The 18265-nt window shown below is 38.5% G+C and overlaps 2 protein-coding genes across 2 annotated transcripts; one reads left to right on the forward strand and one right to left on the reverse strand.

Moving 5' to 3' along the window:
• Positions 1 to 86: 86 nt before the first annotated feature.
• On the reverse strand, positions 87 to 4077 carry LOC121890922 (glutamic acid-rich protein-like). The gene is made up of 3 exons (XM_042403602.1): positions 3878 to 4077; positions 3142 to 3687; positions 87 to 2946 (listed from the first exon to the last, which is right to left on the reverse strand). The coding sequence occupies exons 1-3, from the start codon at positions 4023 to 4025 to the stop codon at positions 2723 to 2725; spliced, it is 918 nt and encodes a 305-aa protein (XP_042259536.1). The 5' UTR covers positions 4026 to 4077; the 3' UTR covers positions 87 to 2722.
• Positions 4078 to 9327: 5250 nt separating this feature from the next.
• Positions 9328 to 17254, forward strand: tdp1 (tyrosyl-DNA phosphodiesterase 1). The gene is made up of 16 exons (XM_042409381.1): positions 9328 to 9485; positions 10142 to 10759; positions 11096 to 11139; positions 11471 to 11526; positions 12195 to 12291; positions 12430 to 12464; positions 13014 to 13106; positions 13319 to 13489; positions 13718 to 13796; positions 13946 to 14122; positions 14445 to 14493; positions 14713 to 14779; positions 15080 to 15187; positions 15433 to 15535; positions 15809 to 15914; positions 17016 to 17254. Exons 2-16 carry the CDS (start codon positions 10144 to 10146, stop codon positions 17087 to 17089), a joined length of 1875 nt encoding a protein of 624 aa, XP_042265315.1. The 5' UTR covers positions 9328 to 9485; positions 10142 to 10143; the 3' UTR covers positions 17090 to 17254.
• The last annotated feature ends 1011 nt before the right edge of the window (positions 17255 to 18265 follow it).

The following is an 18265-nucleotide window of genomic DNA, read 5'->3' on the forward strand; positions in this document are numbered from 1 at the left end:
TTGTGCTGCTTTAAATGATGCTGTGTAACTGTATGATGTGACTTTGTATTCAAAGATCCTGTTAAAAACAGCACATAGACGACAGACCCAGCTGATATTTTATAACAAGAAAAACACTTTGTTCCATTGGAGAGTCTCAGTGAGCCAAACAAGTACACAAGTCAAAACAAACAATGACATTTGTTCATTTTTAGCAATTTTTTAAAATCTTAGTTCAACTTTATAAATTGAATTGTCCAGTTCACAGCACAAAGAAAGTGTTACGTACATCTTTTATATCTGTGTAAAACATGAGTGTGAAATAAGACTATTAGAATATTTTGGAATAAATCAAATCAGCTTAAATAAGATTTGAATCGTTGTGGTACATTTGATTTGATTGTGTTGGAAAACACACACTATTCTTTTGATTCCTTTAAAAATAATATTTTACTCATCATCACCCCCTCATGGGAGGACAAATTACTTTACTTTGAATTATTTTTTATCATATTCTACTTTTCTCCTCTAACTACTCGAATCTGAACGTGAAATCATTTATTTTCTAAATCATTTATTAGATTTATTTTTATTTTTTTAGTTTACATGTGTTTTAACTAGTTATTTTACATGCTTGTCATTTCTCTCTCTTTTTTTGATGCCACACCACACTGTGACGCATCCTGGTAACATTGTAACTGCTGTAAAATTGTAACTGCCAAAGCTGGAGCTAAAAAAACAGGTGCTTCCAACATTGATACAACATGGATCGTTTTGTGGTTAATTTTGAAGAATGGCTGGAAGAGGATGAGAAGAAAACAAAATGAAAAAAGGAGAGATATGTGGTATTGTCAAATGAAGACCTCAGTCAATTGGAGAAGTCGAGGAATGAAGCCAGTACGTCCCGGTCAACTTCTTGGGCTGTCAAATGTTTCCTGGACTATCTGGAAAACACTAAGCAAGCTGTGGATTTTGCATCTATTACAAAAGAAGATCTCAACAGGATTCTCCACAAATTTTATGGTTCAATTAGAAATAACCAGGGTCAGTACTACTCCATCAGTAGCTACGTCGGGTTGAGAGCTGGCATTAATTGCTTTATGAACAACCCTCCTCTTAGTCGGGCACAGTGTATCATGCAAGACAATAAGTTCACTACGTCAAATAATGTCTTTAGTGGACTCATAAAGTTTCTCAGGAGAGCAAGCCAGGACAAAACTGAACATCATCCAGCAATCTCTGAAAAGGTCCTGACAATACTGAGGAACTCAGAGACAATGAACCCAAACACACCACGGGGCCTGGTGAATAAAGTGTGGTTCGACATCCAGCTACATTTTGGGAGGAGAGGAAAGGAGGGTCTGAGGAAACTTGTACCACAATCTATCATAATAAAACGAGATTCAACAGGTGAGTTAATCAAAGCGCAACATCAAAGAGGCTGAAAGACTTGTAAAGTCTTGCATAATAGCATAATAATAAAATAATAATAATAGATGTTCTGCAGAAACATGGTCAAACTTGCCTAATGATTCTGTATTTCTACCTTAAGGTACCAAATATGTGACACTGACCTTCAACGAGGAAACAAAAAAAACACAAAAACCATCATGAAAGGGATCGCCAAAGCAGAAGAGGGGCTGTTTGAAGACCCGGGAAATGAACTTTGTCCAGTTTCATCATTTGAAAAGAACTTATCTAAAATTCCTAAAGAGGCTAAAGCTTTTTACCTTCATCCAAAGAGAGGAGAAAAGTTAGGTGGTGCTTCAGTGATGCTTACGGAAGTGCCTCGTTCCTGACCGCATCACTGTCGTGCCAACAATGACGGTAAAGCACACCCTCTCGTGTAACATTACTTAATTAGATTGAATTATATTAATAAATTTAAACCCACCTCCACCCCCCTCATCGGAGGACAAATGACTTTATTCTGTATTATTTGAAGTATTACTACTTTTCTCCTCTAACTTCTCTTGTCTGAATGTGAAATTATTTTATTTTCTAAATCATTTATCAGATTTACAGGGGTTTTTTTTGGTTTTTTTTAGTTTAAGTGTTTTTTAACTAGTTATTTTACATGCTTGTCATTTCTCTCTTTATTCAAATTTAACCCACCTCCACCCCCCTCATTGGAGGACAAATTACTTGATTCTGTATAACAATGATAATTTGAACCTCTAACCACTCAAATCTGATGTTGAAATTATTTATAATTATTTTCTAAATAATTTATTTGATGTTATAAGATTAGATTATATCAGTTTATATTATATTATTTTCTATACTATAATATATATTAGATGTAATTATGTTAATTAATTTTGAAGACCCCCTTGAAAACGAGATGGTGCATTTCAAGGGACTTATCCTCTATTACAATGATCATTTGAAATATTCTACTTTTCTCCTCTAACTCTCCTCTTTCTACTCTAATCTGAATTTTAAACTATTTATTTTCTAAATCATTTATTAAATTCAAGGTTGTTAGTTTAAGTGTGTTTTACCTAGTTATTTTACATGCTTGTCATTTCTCTTTTTAAATTTAAACTCTCGTCCACCCCTCTCATTGGAGGACAAATTACTTAATTTTGTATTACAGTAACCATTTGAAGTATTACTACTTATTCTACTTTTCTCCTCTTTTTTTATTTTTTTTAATTTTACATGAAAGCACAAATTATACTTGCATTTACATCTCTATACAAACCACATAGAGATGTAAACTGCAAGTATAATTTGGGCTTTACAGAACAACCATGTTCAAGTCACCATACCCGCTAGCGAACGCAGTAACAGCTTTGAAAAACAGACCAGGTTCCCTTTTGTCTCCTTCCTCTTCATTTTTCTTTTTTCTCTTCTTCTCCATCTTCTTTCTGATTCTCTCATCAATCTTTTGTTCTTTCTGCAGCAGCTTCCTCCTCTTAGCTTGTTGCCTCCATTGTCTCATCTCCATTTCAGGATTGTCACCTGAAAGACAGAAAATATCAGAGTTGATCTTTGAGTAAAACATGTGAATCTTGAACTCTTTGAACAGGTTGTTACAGAACACAGAATAATAACAAAGAAACATCTCTGACATCTTAATAAAAACATTACAATAAGCATGTAACTACACAACATGTATGAAATGTTTTGTTAAAGTATGAAAGTTGACTTTCTTACCTCCAACATCAGCAGCCGCCTCCTTCTTGTAGGTCCTGCTGATGGCTTTGCTGACTTGCTCCTTCTGGTGTTGGAGGAACCACATTTTCAGCTTTGCCAGGACGCCCTTCTTTGGAACTGAGTCTTTGCTTTCTGCCCCCTCCTCCTCTCCTTCATCGTCTTTGTTGTCCACCTCCTCCTCTTCATCACTTTCCTCACTGTCTCTTTCCTCCACCTCCTCCTCATCACTTTCCTCACTTCCTCTGTACTCCACCACTTCCTCATCGCTTTCCTCACTGTCTCTGTACTCTACCACCTCCTCTTCATCACTTTCTTCACTTCCTCTGACCTCCACCACCTCCTCTCCTTTATGTTCCTCACTCTCTCTGTTCTGCTCCTCTGCATCACACTCCTGACCCCGTTTCTCCTTCTGCCTCCTCTGTCTTTCTCTCTCCTCCTTCTCCATCTTCTTTCTGATTCTCTCATCAATCTTTTGTTCTTTCTGCAGCAGCTTCCTCCTCTTAGCTTGTTGCCTCCATTGTCTCATCTCCATTTCAGGATTGTCACCTGAAAGACAGAAAATATCAGAGTTGATCTTTGAGTAAAACATGTGAATCTTGAACTCTTTGAACAGGTTGTTACAGAACACAGAATAATAATAAAGAAACATCTCTGACAACTTAATAAAAACATTACAATAAGCATGTAACTACACAACATGTATGAAATGTTTTGTTAAAGTATGAAAGTTTCTTACCTCCAACATCAGCAGCAGCCTCCTTCTTGTAGGTCCTGCTGATGGCTTTGCTGACTTGCTCCTTCTGGTGTTGGAGGAACCACATTTTCAGCTTTGCCAGGAGGTCCTTTTTTGGAGCTGAGTCTTTGCTTTCTGCCTTCTCTTCCATCTTCCGCTTCTCTTTCTCCTCCCTCTCCTGTCTTTCCTTCTTCTCCCTCTCCCTTTTCTCACTTTCTCTCTCCTCCTCTCGTGCCTGTATTTCTCTGTCCTCCTCCATCCTTCTTCTCTTCTCCATCCTCTGTCTTTCGGTTTCCTCCCTCTCTTGTCTCTCTCTCTCTTCCTGCTCCTGTCTTTCTCTCTCCTGTTTTTCTCTCGCCTCCTTCCTTCTTTTCCTACTTTCAGTCCACTCCTGTCTTTCAGTTTCCTCCTTCTCCTGTCTCTCTCCCTCTTCTTGCTCCTGTCTTTCTCTCTCCTCTCTCTCCCGTCTTTCTCTTTCCTCCTTCCTCCTTTTCCTCCTTTCAATCCTGTCCTGCTGTTCAAGTTCTGGTCTGTCTCTGCCCATCTTCTCCTGTCCTTCTGTTTCCTTCCTTGCTTGTCTCTCTCTTTCTTCTCTCTCTGCCTTTGCCTTCTTCCTCCTCTTCTCCATCCTCTCTTGTCTTTCTTTCTTCTCCTGCTCGTATCTCTCTCCCGCCATCCTTTGCAGTTATCCTTTTTCAACCTTCCTCAGCCTTTGTCTCATCTCCTTCTCTCTTCCTCTGTCCGTCCACTTGAGTTCTTCTTGCTCCACCACTCTCTGTAGTATTCTGAAAGATAAAGAAATAATAAAATGTTTTAATGTAATTGCAATATGAATTTTAAACTAAATGTCACGTTTTGATATTCCTACCATGTACAGTTTTTATTTTGTGATCACTTTCATTCAGAGACTCCTTAAAGATGTGTACCAACAGATTGGCCAGCTGTGGGGCTCTGACCCCTCACACACAACACCTACCACCTTACACGTAACAGCTGGCCTATCATCATCATTTAACCCTCAATTCCTGCCAGGACGCTGCTTTTCAGCATATTTAAACATGCAAACAAAGAGTGAGTATATAGTGACAGTCCTGCTCAATATCTGTGTATTAAAACTAACTCCTGCTGCCCGTCTTACACTGGGTCAAACAGTGAGCCACATCTATTATGGTAACACCAACACATATGAGTTCAACTGTTCAGCAATGAATAGAAGTTGAGCATTAAAAAGAAAGTTTTTGGATATAGTTGCTCTTTTATTCACATCACAACTATGCAAAGAAAGTGATAAGTGTGAGGAGTTTACTCATCACAAAGGAAGATCTAGATGCGCAGTCTATTTTACACGTAATACTCGACAAAGTGAACTTGCATTCCCTATGTACAACAAAAGATGCACATTTTTGGCATATTACTCAGAAAAGTATCCATAACTTATCACTTATTGACAAAGTAATTACATAAATCCACTCATTATTGTTATTTATTCATTGCAGCTCTGTCAAAAATATCTAACAACTCCAAAGCCTCCCGCCACACCGACAAGTAGCATTTTCTGTATTTAAAACGTGTAGAAATTAAATTAAAAAATGAGATTTTGTTGAACTACAGCCAGTCTGAGGTTTGTAGTTATTTACTTACCATCACCAGCTAACGTTAGCTTTAGTCAAGAGGACTGCACGCAGCAGCATCCTCACAGTGAAGCCGCGGGATTCACACCATGGTTCACACCCTTCCACCTCCGGAAAAAACCCAGGTGACCCCTGAATAAATACTTTATAAGCTTCACGGGCCAGATACGAAAACAGAAATCGCAAATAAAACAATTGAATAGTATAGGAAGAGGTATTCCTCCTTGTTTGCTGGACGCTAAACATCTAACTGAATTTCAACTGGAGCACCTGCGCCAAGCTAACAGCAGCTAACGTTAGCTAGCCCTCCACTGAACACAAGGAAAACATTAAAATCAACATTCACAATTACTCCTGGTAGGAGCAGGCGTTATTGTAGGTTAAATACTGAAAGAATTTCAAATTGTAATTAGTTACATTACTCGTTACTGAAGAAATAAGTCATTTGTGATACTATAACATGTTACTCAATAACATTAATGCCTTACTACTAAATACCAGCAATTAATTTTTTTTTTTACAGAATAACACAGTAAAATGCGTTTCTTCTTTCCTCTACACAATATATTTTCCCAACAAAAGTATTTAGCAAAGACGCTAATGCTAGGCTAATCAGCATAGTTAGCTAATAAGTAATGCTAGTGCTAATTAGCCTAGCTTAGCTTAGCTTAGCTTACCTTAGCTTGCTTACCTATGGGTTGTAACAATATGACCTGACGTTCCCGACGTCTCGTTGCAAGTGACAGTTAACGCGGGCTGTACTTATATACTGTACTGCTGATGATGTCACCGTTCTGGAATCATGGAGGAGGAGCCTCTGGTTGCTATGCACATAATGTTTTAGTATATTTCTTTTCATTTCATTTCATTACTATTTTTTCTCTCGAGTTATAACCGGAGATATGTCATGTGTTTTGTATGTAGTGATATTTAAGTTAAAGAAAATTGCGTTTTGAGAGGATCTGCTGGTTGCTAAACAAAACATGTAAATGAGACAATGTGTGTGTGGGAGTGTGTGTGTGTGTGTGTGTGTGTGTGTGTGTGTGTGTGTGTGTGTGTGTGTGTGTGTGTGTGTATTAATATTCATTTTCCCAGTGCTTTTGGTTTCGTTTTACTTAACTGTAAATTATTATTTCAGCAGAAATAATTACCAGTAAGTTACATCTATAAAGAAATGATGTAAATACTATGTGAAGATATTAATATCATAAGAATAGGATTGTGAAGCTTATCAAATATACAATATAAAAAAAAACTTATTGAGTCTATTTTCTCCATTAAAAAATCATTATAGTAGAATATGACAGCACAATAAACTTTTAAGGAATACTTACAAAAATAATTAAAAATGAATAATTAGAAAAGGAATGCTCAACTTGAGTGTTGTAGTAATATCAGCCTGCTGTTACTTCACATCATACTTAAAAATGTGTTTTTCTTCTTGTTTATTCACTTGGATGTTTGTGCTTCACTGTGAAGAGTTTAACACTAGAAGGATGTTTTCACTTTAATCTGCTGAAGGCATGGATGTAGAGAGAGAGTTCTCTTTATACATCCATGGCTGAAGGAGGAAAAAGTTTCTTTTTGCCCGCAGAAAATCTAAATTTAAGGAGCGGGCCTATGAACATGATTTATGACATCACAACTAGTTTGGAGCCAGCCACGGTCCAATATGCAACTAACACAAACTTGAAGCCTCCAGTGCACATACAGATGTGGCCAAAATTATTGGTACCCTTGCATTTCATTAAAATAATGCACCATTCTCCCTGAACACTGCCGAAATTAGAAGATATTTTATTATCAACGCATGTCTATTCATGCTTATTCTACAAAGACAGTCTAAAATAGCCTGGACAAAATTAGTGGTACCCTTTAGAAGTTGTAAGAAATAATTGATTTGAAGTGATACTGTAAGCAGACTATTGTGTTTTAATTAGTATCACAAGTGTTTTCAATCTTATAATCACTCATGCAGCCAGTTTAAAAGGAGAAAATTACCCATTCTGCTGTTTTTTGCCACTTTGTGCATCACATTGAACATGGAAAACAGAAGGAAAGCTAGAGAGTGGTCTGAAGACATTAGATTAAAGGTAATAGCCAAGCATTGTCAACATAAAGGTTACAAGACCATTTCCAACGAGCTTGATGTTCCTTTGACCACTGTTGCCAATATTATTAAGAAGTTTAAGGCCCATAGAACTGTAGCCAACATCTCTGGATGTGGTCACAAGAGGAAAATTGGCTTGAGATTTGAACAGAAGGATTACTTGATTGGTTGAGAAAGAACCAAGGAAAACTTCAATACAGATCCAAGCTGATCTTCAAGTTCAAGGTACAATAGTTTCAAGTCGCACCATCTGTCACTGTCTGAATGAAAATGGGCTCCATGGTAGAAGACCAAGGAAGACCCCACTTCTAAGAGGGAGACACATAAAAGCCAGACTGGACTTTGTCAAGATGCATGTGGACAAGCCACAGTTCCTCTGGGAGAATGTGCTTTGGACAGATGAAACAAAATTAGAGCTTTTTGGTAAATCACACCAATCCAGATGTTTACAGAAGAAAAAATGAAGCCTTCAAAGAAAAGAACAACATGCCTACTGTGAAACATGGAGGAGGCTCAGAAATGTTTTGGGGTTGCTTTTCTGCCTCAGGTACTGGGTGCCTTGAATCTGTGCAGGGCAAAATGAAATCAGAAGTCTATCAAGACATTTTGGAGCAAAAGGTACAACCCAGTGTCAGAGAGCTGTATCTTAGTCGCAGGTCATGGGTCTTCCAGCAGGTTTATGACTCCATACATACATCAAAAAGCACCCAAGAGTGGATGAGAAGAAAACATCGGACCGTTTTGAAGTGGTCTGTTATGAGTCCTGATCTGAATCCCATTGAACATCTGTGGAAAGAGCTGAAACTTGGAGTTGGCAGACGGCAGCCATCAAACCTGAGAGAACTGGAGCAGTTTACTCAAGAAGAGTGGGCCGAACTACCAGTGGAGAAGTGAGGAAACCTTATTCAGAGTTACAGAAAATGACTGACTGCAGTTATTGCCATCAAAGGCTGTGCTACAAAATATTAAGGGTACCAATATTTTTGGCCATGCCATTGTATTGTTGTATTAAATAATATGTTGTAAATCGAAAGCAGAGTTTCAGTTATATTCAATGTGAAATAAAGAATGATGGATGCCATAAACGTCTGTCGGTTTCAACACAGAAAACAGAGAAAATTTAGGTTTTTTAAAAAAAAAAAAAAAAAAAAAAAGGCGCAAGGGTACCAATATTTTCGGCCGTGTGTACACTGAGAATGGACTAAACAGTGAAGTAGAAGACATCTTTTGTCCAGCAGTTGAAATAAACATACATACATATGTATGAATATTACATATTCGTAGATTATGGATTTTTAATGAGGGGGAAGGAGTAGATGTAATTTCAAGAATTTTAACAAGACAAACTTTTTGTGGAAAAATGTATTAGACACTATTTATGATTTATGATATCACAGTCGATTATGTAATATACAGTCAATATTAAAACATTCCAGGAGGGGATCTTTAAGTATTTTGGTATGAAAATAACCTATTTTCTAATAAAGTATGCTGTATTACACATTCATGTGAGACATTTTGTAAACCCACACTGCTGGTAAACTGATTCAGCGAGTGATGATAGCTGTAAGACTTCTTCCCACAATATACTTGTCTGCAAATCATATTTTTAGGATGTATTTTACTCTCTTCATACATCTATCACCGATACGAGCAGCGCCTGATGTGGCGCCAACGCGATGGAACTACAAGTAAACAGGGAGTTTCGACCCGGACGTATAAACCATGAGCACGTCCTGCATTTTGGTTGGTTTCATCCATGGTTTCGTGCGAGTGTTGTATAAAGTTTGCTCAGCGTCGGATCAACAACAATAGATCAAAGCCTCTACGTTCACAACACCACTCTGCTGCTGCTCTCCTCTCTGACTTGGTAAAGCAAATATCAGGCTCGACCTCCGGATCATTTTGGCTTTAAATTAAATCAGTTTCAAATTCAATCATTTGTCATTTACTCATTGCAGAACTTATATCTTTTCCATCCAAAATGTGCATTTGCTGCTACATAGTTTCTAATTTTGACCATTTTTAAATCAATGTTTTTCTACTAAGCATGGTTTCCTGCTATTTTTGCACATCTGCATGTAGGCTTTGTTTATGGATTTTCACACGTTTCATATTTCGACATTTGCACTGGGCTGTTTAACACTCCCAATTAAAAACAAACAAACTTGATGCATCCTCTCCGATGTTATTTTGATTCGTGCATTTTAGTCAGACATGCCTAAATACAGAATATCTCTCTCTTCAGTTTGAGTTCTCCAGCCACAAACATCTCTAGCACCCAGAATTAAATCTGATTTAGATCCATAGATGTAAACAATCACAGATCACCATCAGATTGGCTGAATAAACTGGCTCAAAGCTTATTTGTCTTGTAAGTTCAAAGATATAAATGTGTACAGTATGTTTGACATACTGAAGCAGGTAGAATCAGTCCTATCAGTGTGTGCTTGGCCTTTTACATGTCTGTCACTTCAGGCTGGTATCTTGTGTGACTGGTTGCCATCCTCCTGTTTCTCTGGTCAGGCATGTCTCAGGGCAGTCACCACGGCAAGTGGACCATCTCCAGCAGTGATGACGATGATGACGTTCTTCCTCCCTCTGGGACTACAGCATCAAAGTCTCACCGACTGGCTGAATCCAATCACAGCTCCCACCAGTCTCATTCTCCCCCTGCCTCCAAACTGGAACCAGCAACAGCCACTGTGGAGGTGAAACCGGAACCAGCTAAAACTCCTGTATCCTCGCTTCTCATTGGCTCTGAGGCCAGACAGTTGGCTGCAATAAACCAGTTAAATCCAGTAAAGTATGAGTCCAGTCCTTCATTGGCTGGAAAGCGGAAGAAAGAGGTGTCAGACGGATCAGGCTGGGCCCTCTCAGATAGTGATGATGATGATGATGGTGCAGCAAAGGGGAAGAGTGTCAGTAACTTACCAAAGAGGCAGCCTCCGGCCCCCAAAACTAAGAAACCGAAGGTGGAGAATGAGCGCCCTCCCAGCCCCCATGGCCGGCTCTACTATATCGACGAGCCAGAGGACTTCTTTGAATCCAGTGTTCCTTGTCTGAATGACACGTACAGGTTTTACCTCAACAAGGTCACCGGCCTGGACAGGAAGTACAACAATGGAGCTCTGCACATCAGAGGTGAGATGAGTTCAGTTTAATTACAAAAAGTGCAGAAAGTTTGGTTTGACATTTGAGGAACAAAAAGACAATGCACTGGCAAAGATTTCTGCCTTCTATTAATACTTTGGTTGCTTTTAGTTCATTTTTATCAAAGGGCATCAGAGTGATTTCATTAGAGACCCTCCAGTAAAATGAAGCTCCTAGTTTTAATCCCCCAGTGACCACAGCTCCTTTGTTTCTGACCCTGCCTGCTGATTGGTCTACCACCACTGCCAAAAAGATGAATCCTCTCTTGTCACCAGTCGTTTACACAGTTCTATCCAATAATATTTTATTTGTTTTTTTTTCATCTAGATATCCTGTCCCCATTATTTGGGACCTTGAAAGAATCCGTTCAGGTGAGCAATCACGCAAACTGCAGGGTTTCTCCCAGGAAACTGTTTAGCTGAGGTGGCAAGACACCCAGATCCTGATGCATCCTGTCTTCTAAGCAACGTAGTTGGTTGAACACAGCCTAAATATAGCTTCTGCTCTTTTTACTTGAAGGTTCATGTTTCATATTAGTTTTTCATGATGTTAGCAGAGATTGTGTTTGTTTCAGGAAAGGCAGTGCACCTGTGCTATAAAAAGCTGTAGAAACAATTTTATGTCCTTTTTTTTTTTTTTTTTTTTACATATATTTTGTCAGTGTACTCTGGTCTGCCATTAATATGCTCTATTCCTTTATAGTTTAACTACTGCTTTGATATTGCCTGGATGGTTCAGCAGTACCCATCAGAGTTTAGGTAAGGCTCGCCTCGTCATTGCTACCATCACATTATCACAAACATACCTTCATTATGCTGATTTCCAGGATGCTGCTGATATCCATAATTCCACAAAAGGCAATTTGAAATTTTATGTAATTTAAGTAAACAGCGCCCTCTAGTGTATTATTTCATGCGTACCACAAATGTACTAAAAATGGAGAAACATCTTTGACAAGCTCTCTTGTTAAAACATAATTTAATGAAGTAAATAATCCTGCAGCTAGCTGTACGTTAATTAGTTAAAAAATGAATATGTTAAACATTTTGGAGATTGTTTATATGGCTAGGTTAAAGGGTTTAGCCAACATGACTTTTTCAAGGGTGTTATCACAATAGTGTATCTAAGCCTGCTCTGTTTTTGTAATTTTTATTCCCAACATTTAGTCATGTTTCCTTAGATCTTATTCTCAGGGTGAAAAGGCTCTGCAAAGTACATTTTCATCAATAATGGGACACTAAAAATCCCCATCGCAAACCACAACAACCAGATGCTTTTATACTTATAGCAGATGTTAAAGCAAGATGACACACTACACATATTCAGTTACAAGGGAAACTATAATTCATATACATATAATACAAGTTGAGGAAGGTGATTATCAGGCGAAACATGCCCCATCTGACCCTTTGTCTTGTGTTTTCAGGGATCGTCCAGTTCTGATTGTCCATGGGGATAAGAGGGAGGCCAAGGCCCGGCTGGTCCAGCAGGCTCAGCCCTACCCTCATATTCGATTCTGCCAGGTACAAACTCACCACCACAGGGAAACATATGTTTTTATTATAACACATTAAAAACATTAAAAATGCATTCAAACATGTAAGTTTATTCATGCTGGATCACCCTTTTATGGGACTAAGGAGTTTGATTTTCTCTTACAGGCCAAGCTGGATATTGCTTTTGGAACTCACCACACGTAAGCGTTTCTCTTCCTGCCTGATGTTATTGCTTTCCTGATGGTATCTCTAGCTGAAACATATTGGGCTTGACACTAGTGGAGTTCAGTCAGAAATTGTCTGTAGGACTCTTGTCTAAAATCCTTCATTTAAGGGGAGGGTGTGTTAGCAATTATCTCCCTAATATTATACATAATTATAATAATTATATCCCTAATATTATTCTAGTGTCTATTGTTGTATCGTTTGTTTACATGTGGGTGAGCCAGTTCCAGTTCACTGAATGCTCCTGTTACTGTCGTTGCTTACTGGGACACTTAATTGAACTGAGCCATTGTTAACGTCATTAACAAGTCACAATGTGTTTATTATTTCACTGTTTGCACTCTAAAGCAACTTTTACTGACTGGCAGATACGGTGGTGTAGTTAATTGCAGAATGTACAATTACTCATGATTGTTTTAAAGCACCAGTGTTCTGGTGACTTACATAGTAGATATTAACAGTCTTGTAATGAACCATCGTCCACTGTTATATACCGCAGATATTTGTCCTGTGTCTTTGTACAGGAAGATGATGTTGCTGTGGTATGAGGAAGGCTTCAGAGTCATCATTCTCACCTCCAACCTCATCAGAGCTGACTGGTACCAGAAAACACAAGGGTAAGTCTGTCTGTCTGACCTTTTTTTTAAAAAAAAAAACAAACAAAACTTTTATATAACCAAGGAAGTGTTTTACAACTACAACATGCTGCATATGAGCCACGTTAAAAGAAGAGATTGTCTGACTCGAGAGAAACAGTATTTACATATTTGTTGCATAGTAACCTGATGTAAGGACTGGGGACAATAATCTGTTTTTTTTCCCATTCCAGGATGTGGATGAGCCCCCTGTTTCCACGGTTACCAAAGGGCAGCAGTGCGAGCGCAGGTGAGTCGCCCACCTTCTTTAAGAGAGACCTGTTGGAATACCTGGCGTCGTACCGCGCACCAGAGCTCGAAGAGTGGATCCAACGAATCAAAGAGCACGACCTGTCAGAGACGAGGCACGTAAAGTTACACACACATGCATATTTGATACATACAGGCTTCTGCTCCTCTGTGATGGGAATAGCAATGTTGGAATATGAGGAGGTATAATAATGACATGGTAGCAAATAAGTAGGTAATATTTACATTAGTCTGTTGCTATATGATGGTCCTGCAACAATGCAGTTGTTAGTGAATGCAAAATATGGATCACAAGTTACCCTAATATTAGCCTCTGTCTTCAGGGTGTATTTGGTCGGCTCAACCCCAGGGAGGTATGTTGGTGCAGACATGGAGCGCTGGGGCCACCTGAGGCTGAGGAAGGTTAGGTTCTCTCTGTTTTCCCCTGCTCTCCTCATCTCCTGTTCTTCTTTCTCATTTAGCATGAATTTTAGATAATTGCAAGCGTCATTACATTTCATGACGTTACTCTCTTACTGGGGTCTCTTCTCCTTCTCTTATTTTGTTTCCAGCTGCTGTATGAACACACAGATCCTATTCCCGGTGAGGAACGATGGCCTGTGGTTGGCCAGTTCTCCAGCATCGGCTCCATGGGACTGGATAAGACCAAATGGTTGGCTGCGGAGTTTCAGCGCACCCTGACTACACTGGGGAAAACCTCTCTTCGCCCAGACCCCCCTATTCACTTGGTACGTTCCACAAACACAAACTTTATATGGATCCTTGATGAGACATACAAAATAACGCCATGTAAACAGTTTTTCACTACTTCTAATGCTACTACTGTTGTCTATGACTGAATATTCTTAAACGGTAAATACGGTCATTTTAAAGTTACATCTTTACACTTTTGACTGTTGGACATTTGATTGCCTAAAATCAATGTGTAAATGGTTTCTGCTGACTGATCACATAGCTTTCTGGTCAAATGTAAATATAACATACTGTATAAACTAAGATTAGAGTGCTCTGAATTTCTAAAACAAGTAACTACTGGTTGATCTTTTGCAGCTGTATCCATCAGTAGATGATGTGAGGACTAGTTTGGAAGGTTATCCTGGTGAGTATTTTGAAAGATTCATTCGTTAAAAAGTCACGTGTCCTGTAGGTAACTTACATATAGGAACACCATGTCATTAAATGCAGGTAAACTTTGGAAGCTTGTTTTCTTGATTATTTATCCATTTACCCATCAGCCTCATAATTATCTACTTTAAGTGTCTGACTGACTTTAAATTGATGTCTCTGGTTGTGTTGTACATCTTCTTTTGTCCTTCAGCGGGAGGATCTCTTCCCTACAGTATCCAGACAGCTCAGAAACAGCTCTGGCTCCACTCCTACTTCCAGTAAGTCCACTTCTATTTATCAAAATTCAGCCCTACTGTAAGGATACAGTGGTACTTACACTATTACCAGTAGGCTAACTGATCCTACAGTTCTTTGTCTCATCATGTCTCCTTCAGATTAACCAACACTTTTGTTATTATTTAATTTTCCACTACAGTGTCTTGCAGGTAGACCTTTAATATTGGATGGCTATGAACAGGATGACTGTAGTTAAGTAAAGATTCTGTTGAACCTCTAATCTTCAAGTCTACCATTATGTGTGTGTGTGTGTGTGTGTGTGTGTGTGTGTGTGTGTGTAGCCGTTGGAAGGCTAACATGACAGGGAGGACTCATGCGATGCCACACATCAAGACCTACCTGAGGGTGTCGCCAGATTTCACTCAGCTTGCCTGGTTCCTCGTCACAAGGTGTGTGTGCTTCACATGTGTTCATTGTTCTTTTGTAAGAAGTAGCACATTTTCATTCTATATACTATTTATACAGTACTGAACATTATTTTTTTACTTTATCACTCACTCTGTCATGTTTCAAGGTCAAACTTCACCCTACTGACAGTGATCAGATCATTTTCATCCCAAAATTATCCTTTCTTTATCCACGCTGATGTTTTGCAAGATTACACCTTCTCTGTGTATGTGTGTGTGTGTTTTAGTGCCAACCTGTCTAAAGCAGCATGGGGTGCACTAGAAAAGAACAACACTCAGGTGATGGTTCGATCATATGAGCTTGGAGTCCTCTACCTGCCCTCCGCCTTTGTAAGAACAACACACACACACAATGGACACACAATATTCTTTGAAGGAACCCATTTCTTCTGCAGCAAAGAGGAAAAGAACATAATAAATAAAACCATCTACACCTCTTTACATTTTCATCACTATAACATATAAAGTGTAGAAATATGAAGGACAGTACAGAAAATAAAGTGTTTTAAATAACAGAGGTTGTTCTCAATGGTTTCTAAATGTTATTGAAGTGTATGACTCTGCAGAGCTTGTGTATGTAGTGTGATGATTGTCTCATTACAGAACATGAAGACCTTCCCTGTTCACAAAAATCCATTTCCTGTCTCCTCGTCCTCCTCTGGTTTTCCTGTGCCCTTTGACCTACCTCCTACACGCTACTCTCCTAAAGGTACAGGAGTATGTGTGTGTGTTTCATGTCTGATTTCAGAGTTATACTGAACTCTGTTGTTTTAAACCTCAGTTAAACCTCCCGTGCAGCAGGCAAAGTCTAAAGTGTTGTCACAGTGACCTCTAGTGGCATGTAAGTGACTGTAACAACACAAAGGAACCTGGTTCATTTTGACAAGCTCATCATGGTTAGATAAGCAATGCAATGAGTTTAGAGTGGTTGTAAAAAGTTTCTTAATGCATGGTGGACATCAACAAAACCTGTACCCCAAACTGTCAGCATCAGTAAGTGCTGTTTTGGAATTAACATAAAGGGGGCACTGTGGCCCTGCTGGGCCTCTGCTGAGTTGTCACCATATTTTATATTTTGTTCAATGTGAATAATCATGGAAATACGAACATTACAGAAAAGTTGTTGAATGGGTTAGTAGTTTTCCTGTAGTACTTCACCGCAGTTCTCCAGAGGAGCTGGAATGCAGCCATACTGAAGGACTTTAGGTCAAGGCCACCTTCTTTGTTGTGCTTTTTTTGTTCCATACCCCAGTCAAGAAGTAGAGGGTTTGAGTGTCACTGAGCCATATCTTAGTAATATATTACATTTTTTTCTGAAACTTTTAGCAGAAAATTTGGGCATAATTTATAATCAATGCACTCTAATAATGAATGATGTGATCTAAGAGGTACCATTTCGATATTAAAGGGGACCTATTATGCTTTTCTTTATTTTCAGTCATATATATATATATATATATGTATGTGTGTGTATGTGTGTGTGTGTGTGTGTGTATATAAGAAACAGGAGCAAAAACTGCCTGTTAGAGACAGAGGCTGAACTGAGGGGCTGCATAAAGGGCCAGGTTAAGATAAATAAGGAGTTTTTTGAATTGTGAATCATGCAAACTACTCTAGTGGAGTCCCAGAATAAAAATATAGAGCTTGAAATGAGTGTAGTAGGTCCCCTTTATGCATGTTCTAAAGAGGCATGTGAGGCGTGTTCTTTCACAAATGCTGTCATTTAATGTAATGACATGTCCATCTCTCTAAAGGTAAATCAAAGTATTTACCTTAATTTTACTGACCTCTCTTCTTTTTGTGTTGACAGATCAGCCTTGGATCTGGAACATCCCGTACAACCAGGCCCCTGACACACACGGCAACATCTGGGTTCCCTCCTGAATGCACACACACTCACATACAGATTTCTCTCTCTTACTTTATAACTGCTGTGGTTGTAACTGTCAGTACTGTTTCTATGTGTTAGCTGTCATTAACATTATATTTTTTATATTTTTTTACTGTTCTGTAGACAATAAATAAAACATGTTAACATTTTCCAACTCATACTGCTGTCTCCTTTAATAATCCAACAGGATTTAAATGTCATGTGACATACTTCATTATCATATGTGTATTATTTTTACTTCACATTAGGATCCCACTAGAATCTCTTCATTTTTTTCACATAAGGCCTGTTCAACAAAGCGTCAAGATCCTACAGTAGGTCACCAAATTGTCAACACTACGAGCATTATATTTTCCTGATAAAATTTTTTGTGGTAATTTTTCCTTCATTTTTTTCCCTCAATCTTAAAGATACAACCGCAAATGATTACATTTGAAGGAACAAAGTCAGCTTACTCAATGCCCACTGATAAAACTCATATCAGAGGTCTGGGACTAGATTTTGTCTAAATGCAGCAAATACAGCATCTTACTGAGATACTTTGAGATCCTGCAAGAAGTAACTTAAAGTGGCAGCTCAGTGTAGACCAGCTCTTTGAGTTCAACATCGCTGTACAGCAAATTTCATGACAGAGAAAATAGTTTATTGGTTTTGAATGCTGTTCTGAATATGATGATTCAGCAGTAAGGGCTGTTCCTTAATATCAGCATGAAGTTAGTTTTCGTTGGCAGCTATAGGGCCTAAATTCACAATTAATGGAGAACACAACTGTTTGAAATGTGTCCATACTACCATATTTTATTATGTACACACAAACACATAATAGCCCGTTGTATGAGCTATTAGTTTGTTACCACTAAGTGCATTAAGTGGTGATTCTCAGTCTCAGCCATCCCAGTGCAGTACCCACTGCAGCTTTTCAAACTCACCAAGTTGATAATCTTATTCCCATGGTTTCTAAGGTTTAAATTAGTCACTGATTAAGCAGTTAGAACAAACCAACAGGTCTCTGTGTAATGAGCTCCAGTAGGGCTACACCTAAGAAGTCAAGTACTAAGTAAAACTAAGTAATTAGTAAAGTAAGTAATTAGTAATTAAACTTAGTAATGTAAGAAGGGTAACTGTCCTTGCACTTGTTTTTTTTTTCCGAGTGCTGAAATGTACTTTTT

This window comes from Thunnus maccoyii, chromosome 1 (genome assembly GCF_910596095.1).
Source record: "Thunnus maccoyii chromosome 1, fThuMac1.1, whole genome shotgun sequence".
NCBI classification, from domain to species: domain Eukaryota; kingdom Metazoa; phylum Chordata; class Actinopteri; order Scombriformes; family Scombridae; genus Thunnus; species Thunnus maccoyii.